A 13,769-nucleotide genomic window follows, 5' to 3' on the forward strand; every position below is an offset into this window, starting at 1 on the left:
TGTGTGGGAGTGTGTGGGTGAGGGAGTGTGTGGGTGAGGGAGTGGAGTGTGTGGGAGGGTGTGGGTGAGGGAGTGTGTGGGTGAGGGAGTGTGTGGGTGAGGGGGCGTGGATGGTTGTGTGTAAGTGGCGTTAGTGAGAGTAGTTTGTGGATGCGTGCGTGCGTGTGTTTGGTGAGGGTTGGGTGCGGGGTTTTTGGGGGTATGTGAGGACTTGCTTGGGGGTGTGTGCGAGGGGGGTTGTGCGAGGGGTGTGTGTGGGTGTTGTTGGGAGCGAGCGGTACGAGGGGTGGCGTGGCCCCTCGGAATTTGAACCGCGTGGCAGGATGCCCGGGGCCCCTCTCCCCTCCCTCTCCTCCTCCTCCTTCCCTCCATCCCCTGGCCGCGGGGTCCGCGCGAGGGGATCGCCATTCGCGCGGTCCGCGCCGTGAGGAGAGGAGTGAGAGGATAGAGAGGAGGGAGAGGAGTGAGAGGATAGAGAGGAGGGAGAGGAGTGAGAGGCCATCATGCTGGCAGTGGCGCGGGGCCTGGCGCGGGCGAGAGGGGGGGATCGGCAGGGTACGGGGCAACCACCACCACCACCACCACACAACTACCACACCACACAACCACCACCACACAACACAATCACCACCACCACACAACCACAACTACCACACCACACAACCACCACACAACACAACCACCACCACACAACCACCACACCACACAACCACAACCACCACACCACACAACACAACCACCACCACAACACAACCACAACCATCACACTACATAACCATAACCACACAACACAACCATAACCACCACAACCATCACTATATAACCACAACTACCACACTATATAACCACAACCACACGACAACCACCACACCACACAACCACCACAACACAACCACCACAACTACCACACTATATAACCACAACTACCACACTCACCACACTACATAACCACAACCACCACAACCATCACTATATAACCATAACCACACGACAACCACCACCACACAACATAACCACAACCACCACACAACCACCACCACAACACAACACAACCACCACACAACGTAACCACAACTACCACACTACATAACCACAACTACCACACTACATAACCACACCCACCACACATAACTACAACCACTCCATAACCACCATATCCACCGTAATCACCCCAATAAAACCACAATCACATAACCAATTCTACTGCAACCACATAAACCACATTTTAACCGCGGCACAACTAAACCCACAACCACATGAAGCGCAGCACCATCATCACCTCAACCACACTGAGCATAAACCACATCAACCACCACAACAAAACTGCGACACAAACCGCACCTTAAACACCACCACCACGCCTGTCACAAGCACCTCATTCACCTCATTCACATTCACAACTACACTACAACCACCTTAACCACACCACGTGGGTGGTTGATGTGTATGTTTGTTTGGTGTCCATGGGTAGTGCTGGGTGTTCACTCTAGCGCTGGTGTTCACGCGCAGTCGTGGGTGTTCATGCTTAATGCTGGGTGTTCGCGCGTAGTGCTGAGGTGTTTCACGAGTTGGTGCTATGTGCGTTCACGTGCTCACGTGGCATGCTTGGTGTTCACCCTTGCTGCAGTTCGTGCCCTGCATGGTCTCGCCAGTGCAAGCAGCCGCTCGGCCGAGCCGCCCACCCTGCCACCCTGCAGTTTCCAGCCTCAGCCCTACGAGGTATATCCTGCCCTTGTTATGCCCACACCTTGCACCACATGGAGACGTGGAAGACCTGATGAAGACATTGGCATCTCCGTGGTTCCCGGCTCCCCAAACCCTTTCGTTATGAGTCGGCACCGATGCGCTCCAGCCATTCGCCGCCGGTCAGTCCCACTCCTGACAACTCTTTTATCGCTACTGCAGCGGTTACCTGCTCCCGTGAACTTAACTCGTTGATTCCTCCTACCGTGTTGAGGACTCTGTACTACCTGTGCTGTGTTAAGCCACCACCGGCCACTGCAAAGTCACCAGCTCGCTTCTGTCTCTGCCTGTTCCCTCCCATTCGCCTCGTTCCCCCCCCCCCACCCTTTAAGCTCATAATACCATCGAGACCTTTGCTCAATTCAAGAAACGTGTTACACACTTCATCTGTAACGACTTTAATGTTGCTGTTTGTTGCTGACCTGTGCTCATGAATCGTGATTTTAAATCAATAAACGCTGGGTTTTGAGGTGGTCCAGGAGATGGCAGCACAGTGTCTGCGTGCAACCATTTGTCAATGTACAGGGAACTCCTCTACTGACGAACTTTCAGAGATACGAACAAACCTGGTCCGTTTGTCCAGTTGCCTGTTCGGACCAAGAGTCGTAAGTTCAACCGCCGCGCAATAGATGGCGGCGGTGGCATCTACATCTGCAGAACGTGAAAAACCAGTGGCATCTACAGCTACAGGAGATTATACAACTTTTAAAGCCATTCCCCGTGTTTAGTGTACATGTCGTACAACGAGCAAAGTTGGACTTACGAACACATCGACTTATGAAGAGACCTGGAACCTATCTCGTTCGTAAGGAAAGAAGTCCCTGTATATGGACCTCTGTGTAAGTCAATGAGTATCTCTATAGGTTTATGTACGTGCAGTATATGGGCCCCCTATGTAAGCCTGTGTGAGTGCATATGTTTACGTGAGTTAGTGTATGGGTAATCTGTGCAAGTATAGTAAGGTGTCTTTGTAAACGTCTATGTAAGCGTAAGACATTGCCACAAACGTCAGCTGTTATACAGGGTGGCCCAAAAGTCGAGCCACAGGGTTATTATATTATTTTAACAAGTCACATAGGGTTATCTCATTTATTTTAACGAATATTCCAACCAAATGCCATGCATATTAATGCATTAATTTATTTTTTAAATTGAGGATTTTGTAAGATTACAACTGCCTTATTTAGCATATGTAAAAACAAACCAAATTGAACTCGTTCGACTTTGGTAAAAACAATTTCCATTTTTAAATGTCATCTGAAAAGGAAGAAGAAACATTGATATTAATAACGATAATAGATACAATATTAACTTAAAGAATAAACAAATACAATGTGTTCATGCCAGTGTTAAAATAACCCCACGTGTACTGACTTTTGGGCCACCCTGTCTGCTGTATATTCCTTTTAAGGCCACAATGTTATTTCCGAATGTGTTGAGTTGTATGTAAGCTTAAGGGTCTCTAACTAGTAATATGGATCTTGATTAATGTCTATGCAAATCGATGTACGGAGCGAAAGAAGTTCAACATACATATATACACATGGGGTTTTATGTGACTATGGGTCTTGTGTGAGTCTGTGGGTCTCTATTGAAGTCTGGGTTTTTTCTTATATTTATCGGGAAAATCCCTTGGGATGGATCATCTAATTTGCAAGGGTTTATGTAATTATATATCTCTTTGTAAGTATATGGGTCTCATTGTAAGCCTATGTAAGTCTTTGTTCTTTATGTAAGTTCATAGGTCTCTGTATAAGTCTATGTAAATATCAGGATCTCTAAGTAGGTATATGGCACTCTATGTAAGCCTATACTGTACGTCTCAATGTAAGTGTATCAGTCTCTATACTTGTAACGCTGTGTCAATCTGCATCTCAATATACGTTGTACGAGTCAAGTTGTAAAGGCTGTGCAAGTCTATGGGTCTCTACGTGAATCTATGCTATCTTGCGGCACTGCTTTCCTTATTTGACCCCAGGTCTCACCTGCTTCCGTGGTCACAATTTCTCTCTACTGGCAAGAATGTCCTTGCTCAGCGAATGGTGTGCTTCACCGTGACTCGAGGCTCTGTGCGTTTGGCTTCGGGCCATCCAAACCCAAGCAAAGCTTTGCCCAAACATTCATTATCTGTCGATACAAGCCACAACGCTGTACAATCATTCATCAGGACAATCGTGCACAGAGTAATTATTTACCACTGCGGGGTATGCCTCCACCGCAAAGGATCGTGCGTGGACACTGAAAGTGCTGACCGCTATGCTATTACACTGTCAGGCTCTAGGTGCCTCTCAACCAGGGGGGGGGGGGGGGGGTGATGGTTAAATTCCTGCTGCTGCCCTGTATTACCAAAGTGTGATGTCCGAGCGCTGAGCTGATACGGCTGAGATCGTGGGTCCAACTGGGAGTTTCGGCCATCCATGATTAAACCGGGTTCAAACCGGGCTTAATCACAGGATCTCTCTTGCTCAGCGAGTGGTTTAATCACAGGCTGAAAAGTCTGGAACGCCGTTCTGAAAAATAATTTTGGCACGCCACATCCATATTACCTTATTTTGACTATTGAATGCCTATGCATTCATAGGATTATAGGAATAGAGTACACAAGAATATAGCATCGTCATGGATAAGGCATACCTTGTACTACCAGTGGTAGTGCCTTACGCCGATAATCCCTACATCAAAGCCAGTCTATCAGTGGCATTCCGAAAAAAATATCGAGTGAGAAATTAAGCACTTCACAGAATGCCACTTTGGCACTTGTGTGCGTGGTTGTGTGGCGATGTTTGCGCAGTCTATGAGCTATGAGCGGATGTGCGCCGTGCGGAGCGCCCACCTCAACCCAGCCCTGGTGTCGTACTTCTCGCGGCCGCTGCTGCTGCACCAGGGGCACATGCAGTGGCTCTGGGACGAGCACGGGCGCCGCTACCTCGACTTCTTTGCTGGCATCGTCACAGTCAGCGTGGGGCACTGCCACCCGTGAGACGCCGCACATGGGAACACGGGCGGGAAAGACTGGGAACACTGGGATACACCGGGACGAGGAGGACGCCAGCACATGGGCACGTGGGACATGGGGGATACAGGACACGCAGGGACATGGCGACAGAAGGAGGCACACGGACATGGGCACACAGGGACTTGGAGGAAATACTGGACATGTTTAAAACGTGGTACGAGAGGAAACGGGGGCACGGGGGACACAAGGGTAAACCTAGTAGAGGAAGAACACGGCGACACAGGGATATGAGGACACAATATTATGGGGACCAGGGGGGTATGGAGACATGTATGTACGTTGAACGTTTTTTGCACCGTATGTAGCAAACCATGGAAATTGAAGGTGTGGAGGAAGGACAACAAACTGAACACAAAAAGCAGTTTTAAAGAAGTGATTTAAAAGTGTCCGTAGATTTAAAAGTGTATAGTTCTAGTGGCTTCCTAATATCGGAAGGAAGAGCATTCCAGACGGCCGCTGAAGCGCAGCTGAAAGCACGCGATCCAGTGACCCGCAGGATTGTGGGATCCAGGAGGACTTTGAATTGGAAGGATGCTGGTAATCACTGAGATTTGAGATTCCAGCGATAGATTGTGATCGTACACATGCATATCAGGGGACAATAACTTTTGGGATTTAGGAATCGGGAGGATCGGGAGGATCTGGGGGGAATCCGAGAGGGTCTCACAGGACCACGTGCCCATCGTGTCTATCCAGGTCATGACCCGGGTCCCCGTATTCACCTCTGCCTAGGACGGTGACGCGCGCCGCAAAGGCCCAACTGTCCCGGCTGTGGCACTCCACCAACATCTACTTGCACCCGCCCGTACACGAGTACGCGGAGAAGCTCGCCGCCCTGCTGCCCGAGCCACTCAAGGCATCACACGCGCGCGCATGTTCACATACACACACACACATAGACGAAGGAAGAATCCCCCCATGTAGCCATTAACAGACTGCTGGGGCAAGTGCTGTTAGCGAGTAGACCGGCACGGCACACAAGGGGGTGAGTGGCCAGCACTACGTCTGGCCGCCTTTGTCTCCCCAGTGGCGATGTTCACGCATCGCACCAGGTACTCATTTGCGGCGGAGTATACACAGACATATACATACCTTCGATTAGCACGGTTGGCTACGTACGGTGCGAAAGAAGTTCAACATACGGTACATATCTAGACAAAACAAAGTGACGGTGGTTTCCTGCTACTCAAGCAAGCGTTGAGACGTTGGTGCTCATCCCATTGTTTACTGCCTTGCAGAGCCGGCGGTGGAAAATTCCACATTTTATATGGCGGGGGGCGAGTATATCCATCGCACAAGCCAATCAATGATTTGAACTCGTGACCTTCCGACTGTGAGCTGCTCACTCCTCCGCTGAGCCAGCAGGCCAGATTATACATATACACCGGTGTGCTAACCACCTTTGCACCATGGGCCTCACCAACATGCTTATCCTTGTGCATGCGTGCGTGTGCGCACTGTGTGCGCTGTGTGCGTGTGTTCTCCCCCAGGTTATATACTTCACCAACAGTGGCTCAGAAGCCAACGACCTGGCCATGTTCATGGCGCGTGCCTACACCGGCAACTTCGACATCCTCTCATTCCGGTGACGTGCGCACCGGAACCACTCACCGGACCACCAGACATTACAGCCCCATGCGCCTAGAATTGGCGTATGCTCCGTGGGAGCACATCACCACCTCGACAGCCACCAGTGGTGACTGGCAGTCGTGTGCCAGGAGTGTGTGTGAGTGTGTGGATGCAGCGCTGTGTATGTCGGTGCGTGTGTGTGCAGGGGTGTGTGTATAGGTCGACTCAGCCTCATATGAGTACACGGTGCGGTGTGTAAACATCGCCACTAGGGAGACATGCAGCCGGGCATGGTGTTGACCACCCACCCCCTCGAGTACCGTGCTGGCCTTCATAGGAGTTCGCTAACAGCACTTGCCCGAAAAGTCTGTTAAGGCTATACGGAGAGATATTTGTCTTCGTGTGTAAGTGTGTGATTTACCCGTGTGCCCGTGTGTGTAGCGGGGGCTACCACGGTGCCAGTCCTTACACCATGGGCCTCACCAACGTTGGCTCCTACAAGTACAGCGTCCCAAACGGCTTTGGCTGCCACGCCGTGAGCACACACGCGCTCGCGCGACACATCACGCACTCTCTACATAGTCATGCACGCACTACTCGCATCTATTAACACGATACACACGCTCACCACCCCCCCCCCCCCCTTCGTGTTCCTGCCATCCTGCATAGGTGCTCGCTAAAGGGGACTGCCCCAACAGCCTGTTGGGATATACGGGGGCATCGTTGTCTTTGTGCCCGCAGGTCATGTGCCCGGACGTGTACCGGGGGCTGTGGGGCGGCGCTCACTGCCGTGACTCCCCCGTGCAGACGACGCGGCCTTGCGCCTGCGCTCACGGTGTGTGGGCATCGCCACGACCTGCACAGACATCTCGTGCACTAACACCCTCCACAAATCAAGCACTAACACCCTACACAGCCCGAGCACTAACACCCTACACAGCCCGTGCACTAACGCCCTACACAGTCAGAGAACGAACACCCTACACAACCCGAGTACTAACACCCTACACAGCCCGAGTACTAACACCCTACACAACCCGTGCACTAACACCCTACACAACCCGTGCACTAACACCCTACACAACCCGTGCACTAACACCCTACACAACCCGTGCACTAACACCCTCCACAACCCAAGCACTAACGCCCTACACAGCCGGAGCAATCTCACACACACACGCATGCACAAACCCCTGACCCCAACATCTGACCTGAAACCCTTGACCCTAACCCCTGACCCTAACCTCTGACCTGTCCTATCAGGCTCGTGCCAAGCCCAGGATAATTACCTGGAGCAGCTGGCGGAGGTGTTTGCCACGTCTGTGCCCAAGAAAGTGGCGGGTTTCTTCGCTGAATCAATCCAGGTGGGCTCGCCGGCCCTGGGCGGTTTACCGATTCCTGCTGGAGGTTAAAACGAACGAGCCATGGGCTGGAGAGGAGATGAGCGGATTAAACTATCTTCTGTGGTGAAGGCTCTGCAAAAGGAAGGCTTCCGGTAACGCAGACAAGTTGCCTCCAACAGCGGATGGCAAGAGGAGCGAGTTGGCACAGTGGGGAGCACAGGTGGTGCATCTGCCAGGCATCTGAGTCAACTCACAATACCTGGGTCTGTCCCGTGACCTCCTGCCAGCGAGCCTTCCACCGCACTTCATGCGATGGCCTCGAAGCGCACCGAGCCCTTAGGGGTTGGAAACCAAAATAACAAGAGCCATTTTTACACGCTTTTTTTTATTTAACTCACTCTCATGTTGTCGTATCCTCAAATCTTGTAACTCAATATTAACCCACTTTCCAATTTGGTATCGACTGCAAACTTGGTATACGTATGTCATACTGATGACAATACTATATTCTATAAAAAAATATTTTTAAACATTATTTTTTATGTTATGTTTCGCCTTGGGTCTAATTGTCCACGCTCAACTGACGTTGGCTGTAAATGACCACGGTCCCCTTACGTTATGGCAAGCTTTGCGGCCACTTCCTGGAGTCGTGGAGTTCTGGCATTACTAGTACGGTACATTTCATTAAAGCGTGTTTTTAAAAAGGTTTTTTTAAATATTACTTATTGTTTTCGGATTCGGTAAAAAAACCCTCAATATTTAAAGAGCCGCAATGCATGTGAATACAAGACAGTGGTCTTTAATAATTAACTTCATGAAGCAGCTCTTAACGAGCCACATGTGGCTCCGGAGATGTATTTTGATGACCCCTGACCTAGCCAGAGAGATGTGATTCCTGGTGGGTGCTGTTATTCATCCTGGGTGCTGTGATTGATTCCTCCTGGATGCTGATTCCTGCTGGGTGCTGTGTGTGTGTGTGCAGGGCGTGGGTGGTTCCGTTCAGTACCCGCGTGGATACCTGGCCGAGGCGTACCGAATGGTGCGTGCACGGGGCGGCCTGTGCATCGCCGACGAGGTGAGACCCACCACTATAATCATCATCTTCACAGCCATCATCATCATCACTACCACCATCACCATCATCATCACACATCCATCATCACCACAACCATTTAAATGATCACAACAACCATCACCATTATCACCATAACCATCTCCATCATCGTCATCTTAATCATTACCTTTACAACCCACTCCATCATCATCACTACACGTTAGTGTGTGTACATGTGGGTATAGATGGGAGTGTTATTGTAGTGGTTAGCGCAGAGTTCGATTCCTGCTCACGACCAATAACAGTGACGAATATTTTAACCGGTCCTAAGGGCCTCCCCTAGGTTGACTTAGCCTTAAATTATTACCCAGTGTGATGTTTAATAAACATCAACACTAGGGCGTGGTGTTGGCCACCCAGCCCCCCCCATGCACCGTGCCGGCCTTCATAGGTGCTCGCCAACAGCACTTGCTCCAACAGTCTTGTTAAAGGTCTACGCGGGGGGATCTATGTGCATATCATCATCTGCTTCGGGTGCTGTGTGTTGCAGGTCCAGACGGGCTTTGGGCGTCTCGGGAGCCACATGTGGGGCTTTGAGTCTCATGGTGTGGTGCCCGACATCGTCACCATGGCCAAGGGAATCGGCAACGGCTTCCCTCTCGCCGCTGTCGTCACCAGCGCCGGTAATAAGCACGGGACGGACGCGGCACACCGTGGTGCCACGCAACGCTCGCTCGCTCACCACACCACACCCTCAACACTGCGGTCACCCGCACAGCTCAGATACAGTGATGGCCACACTCGCCCACAGCCACGTGATACTACACGATACACCACACACGGCACGCATTGCACAGTGATCCTGCACACCCACACATCACACGACACAACCCTCACTCGCACAGCAATGCCATACTCGCACACAGATCACTCTCACATTACACAGCGAATACCACATTCACACTACGCTCACACCATAGTGATGCCACACCACACTCGCATCATGCTATACACGTACACACCAAACACATCACTGCCACGCACTGCACATACGAGGCCCCTCCCAGCCGCTGAACATGTGGTGAGTGGTGGTGCAGTGGTTAGCGCCCTGTGCTCCGAACCTGTGGCCCGAGTTCAATTCCCCCTCACGACCAATAATGGCAAACAGTATTTAAGCCGGTCCTGGGCCTCCCCTAGGTCGTCAAATGAGTACCCGGTGCAGTGTGTAAACATCAGCATTGGGGAGACGAAGGCGGCCGGACGTGGTGCCGGCCACCCCACCCCGTCACGTGCCGTGCTCGCTGACAGCACTTGCCCCAACAGTGTAATGTTGAAAAAAAGACCACACCGGGGGGACCTTTGTCTTTCTGGGCACGTGTGCAGAGGTGGCGAGCGTCATGAGCCAAGCGCTTCACTTCAACACGTTCGGCGGGAGTCCCCTCGCCTGTGCCGTGGGCTCCGCCGTGCTCGACGTGAGTGCAGCGCCCCTCATGGGGTCAGGGTTCGGCACGGGGTCAGGGTTCGGCACGGGGTCAGGATTAGACACGGGCTCCGTGTTCTTTTTTTAACCTCTAGGTATCTGCCTTCTTGGTCCTCCGTCTCCACTCACGCATGTCCTGCGCCTTCAACTTTAAGGCCACCCCACAGCTCCTCTTGCCCCCCCCCCCCCCTCGTTCTCTACCCCCTCCTTCTCCAAGAGCAGCTGGAGGATAAAGATCCTCCATCTTTCTTCTTCCTGGAATTTCCCCCCCTCGTGTGCACTCTGCCTTCCTGGAACCCATTCTCCACTCACTCCTGTCCTGGGCCATCATCTCCACGTGCACTCCAACCCTGGTCCCAACCACTTCGATCCACCTCCCGCTTGGCCTGCCTCTCGGTCTCCAACCTGGTGCTTCATTGTTCCGTTACCCTTTTATTCTTTCCCATGGGGCTTCCTCGCTTCTTGCAACACATCCTTGGGCATCCCGAGTCGACGTCGTTCACGAACATTTTTTTTTATTCCAGATCCCGCATTCATCCTGCACTCGTCAAGGGCGTAAAACGCGAGTTTGGTGTACTCATTTTAAATCGAGGGAAGAAAAGTCAAAACTGTTTATTGATAAAATAATGTTTTGTTTCCAGATTTGTAAATACAGTGGTACTCCGGAGATCGAACTTAATTCGTTCCAGAAGGCCATTCGAACACCGATTTGTCCGAATACCGAATTACTTTCCCCATAAGATTTAATGTAAATGGCATTAATTGGTTCCAGACACAAGAAATCTCTCATTATAAAGCATTTTACACGAAGTTTACAGTAATTACATGCATAAAATCATACAAAAAAAACAAGAAACACAAGAAAATAAATGGAATAAATGAACAAATATATGGAATGAACATTGAACTTCACTTTACCTGTAGTAAGGAGAGTTGATGGCTTGAGTGGAAGGTAGTGAGGAGGAGGAGGTGGTGGTGTTATTGTTTGGAAAGGGAGTCCTGTTTGTCTGGGCAAGCGTCAAGCACGCTGCATGCTCCACGCGTCTCAGCCGTGTACAGGTTCTTGCAAGTCGCGATTGCCCCGTTCGACCTCCGAATTTCGTTCGGTTTCCGGGGCAACAAAATGTTCGGAAATATGGTTCGAACACCGATTTGTTCGAGTTCTGGTGCGTTCGATCTCCGAGGTTCTACTGTATACATAACCTGCGATATTTTCTTAGTTAAATAATGCATACGTGCATATTTGGCAACTTAACCAATTATAACACATCAATCTTCATTCATAAAACTAAAACCTGAAAAGCATTTCCCTCTTCTTACACTCTGTACTGTTGAGCACAGGCTCGGTGGTATCTCCCTTGTAACCACACGAGTCCTGGCATATCCTCATGTCTCCCACCGCCGTGTGTCCCCTGTTGCGTCTTCACGTGTGTCCCCGTCCGTGTGCTCGTGAGCAGGTCATTGAGGAGGACGGGACCCAGGCCGTGTGCTCCGAGGCCGGGGGGCGGCTCCTGGCCGGGCTGGCTCGGTTCCGTGACGAGTTCGAAGTGGTCGGGGACGTGCGCGGCAAGGGGCTCATGATTGGTGTTGAACTTGTCACCGACAAGGTACGATGGCAGACCACAGACAACCGGACACACAGACGTCTGGACACATTGATACATGCACAGACACATACGAGGGTGTACCGATACAAACACACCGCCCCCTACTGGGCATCTATGAAAAAGAGCTAAAGAGCTTAATAGCTCATCGGATTTGTCAAGGATAAAGATTCTGATTATGAAGCACACAGGCGCAAGTACACACGCGTGAGGAAATGCACAGATGCACGCGCACACGCAGATGCATGCCAACGCAGGGTGCGTGGGCTCGCCTCGTACGTCCACCGTGTTCGAGTGCCGCTCTGCTGTGCGCTTGCTCAGGCCAGCAGGACGCCGCTTCCGGCGGCGCAGATTAACGAGATCTGGGAGGACTGCAGGGAAATGTCCCTCCTCATCGGAAAGGGCGGCGTCTACGGACAGGTGAGGCCAGGAGGTGGCGGTTGCTGGGCGGTGGGGATTCGAGCGGGGATGGGGGTCTCGGAGGGGATGGGGGTCTTGTGGCGATGGCGGCGTCACAGGGAGTGGTCTGTGTGCCCCGGTGCCGCAGGTGTTCCGCATCAAGCCGCCCATGTGCATCACCACCGCCGACGTGGATTTTGCGCTCGCCGTGATGCACAGGGCCCTGAGCAACCACCGCGAGCGCCACGCCGCCTAGACCCGGTCGTGCCACCCCACAGTCGCCCCCTCCGCACGCAACTACACCAGTCTACTACGCAACACCACCACCGCCACCACTTTGCCACACCATGCAGTCAAACCACCTAACTGCACTACACAGCCACACAATACTACCACCACCGCCACTTAGTCACACTCTGCAACCATCCTACATGGCCACCACCACCACCATGTGGCTACACCGACCTTTTTTCTTTTTAAAGGCCGACCATGAGCGCAGGCCAGCAACAAGCAGGTTTGAATTCCAGATGTGAACGGATGACTGGTCTTGAAGCCAGGCTATGGAGACGATGGGGATGACGGCACTGACGATAGTACAGCAGCTAAGAACAAGCGTCTCTATTTGAGAAAGGTTAGAGCAACTTGAAAAAACAAGAGAATGGGCGAGGGAGGTCCAAGGTGGAGGAGCAGTGCGGGTGGGATGAGGAAGAGAGAAACGTGAACTAACGTGGTTGAGCACGGCAGGGATGAAACGGGTCCTTAGCATGGGCAGAGGTGTAATGGCCGCAGTTTCATGGCAACAATGACGGTGGAATTTGTGAATAAAAGAAAGGGGAGGGCACTAAACAACGTGAGAGTGAGCACAGGATCGTCAATCATGCGAACCGCTTCACATTGTGTGACGCCGAGTTGGGTGCTCCTGTTCAACAGGAACCCAACTACACCTTCCAGCCACGCCACACCACCTCCCCAGCACAACGAACCAAGCCCAATAAACGCTACTTAAATCCACACCATTCGATCCATCAGCCTTACTCGCACCACCTCACCTGACCCGCACCCACCTCACTTTGCCGACACTCGCCGACTCTCGCCGCTCCGATCCCCCAATGACAGCCACAAAACAGTGATTCGTAAAAAATAAAAATGAAAATAAACGACCTCCCGCTACTGTGCCGCAAGTGTCTCTCTGTGAAAGTGGCAGTACAATTCTACAGAGCAGCAGCAACAGCATTTGAAACGACAGGACCCGCTTGGCTCAGGTGGTGCCAAAGCTCCCGGCTGGGCCTCCACCCTACCTTCACTAAGAATCGACCCTCACCCCTACACCACACAGCGCCACCACAGACTGCACGTGCAACGCCGTGACTTTACAGGGTTTATCTCCGAAAAAATAATAAGGCTGGTTAGGAGGCAGACGGGAGGCGGGGGGGTCGCCCAGGGGCTGTGCGGCTATTTCCGCTTGCGTTTGCCCTTCTTGTCGGGCGCTGCTGGCGCCGTGGGGTCTGTGGGGTCGGCGGCGCCGGGGGCGGCGTGCCCGGTGCTGCGCAGGTGCTGGAAC

General features: G+C 52.0%; 1 protein-coding gene across 2 annotated transcripts; it reads left to right on the forward strand.

Annotated features, from left to right (window-relative positions):
• The first annotated feature begins 249 nt into the window (after positions 1-249).
• On the forward strand, positions 250-13,378 carry AGXT2 (alanine--glyoxylate aminotransferase 2). Of its 2 annotated transcripts, XM_032977387.2 has the most exons (14): positions 250-555; positions 1,628-1,719; positions 4,535-4,719; positions 5,492-5,615; positions 6,250-6,344; positions 6,770-6,863; positions 7,070-7,163; positions 7,592-7,692; positions 8,654-8,746; positions 9,276-9,408; positions 10,109-10,197; positions 11,663-11,812; positions 12,131-12,229; positions 12,357-13,378. In XM_032977387.2, the coding sequence occupies exons 1-14, from the start codon at positions 504-506 to the stop codon at positions 12,462-12,464; spliced, it is 1,509 nt and encodes a 502-aa protein (XP_032833278.1). In that variant the 5' UTR covers positions 250-503; the 3' UTR covers positions 12,465-13,378. The 2 variants fall into 2 exon arrangements, with proteins under 2 accessions (XP_032833278.1, XP_032834052.1); XM_032978161.2 differs by lacking the exons at positions 250-555; positions 1,628-1,719 and adding an exon at positions 1,732-1,865.
• Positions 13,379-13,769: the final 391 nt, after the last annotated feature.

Source organism: Petromyzon marinus, chromosome 1, assembly GCF_048934315.1.
Source record: "Petromyzon marinus isolate PM22_M1 ecotype Great Lakes invasive population chromosome 1, UKy_Petmar_22M1.pri1.0, whole genome shotgun sequence".
Taxonomy (NCBI): Eukaryota; Metazoa; Chordata; class Hyperoartia; order Petromyzontiformes; family Petromyzontidae; genus Petromyzon; species Petromyzon marinus.

Coding starts and splice junctions, on each gene's coding strand:
- AGXT2 (XM_032977387.2), top strand. CDS start 504: ATGCTGGCAGTGGCGCGGGGCCTGGCGCGGGCGAGAGGGGGGGATCGG. Junction 1,720..4,534: donor TCCAGCCTCAGCCCTACGAG/GTATATCCTGCC, acceptor ATGTTTGCGCAG/TCTATGAGCTATGAGCGGAT. Junction 11,813..12,130: donor TTGAACTTGTCACCGACAAG/GTACGATGGCAG, acceptor GCGCTTGCTCAG/GCCAGCAGGACGCCGCTTCC.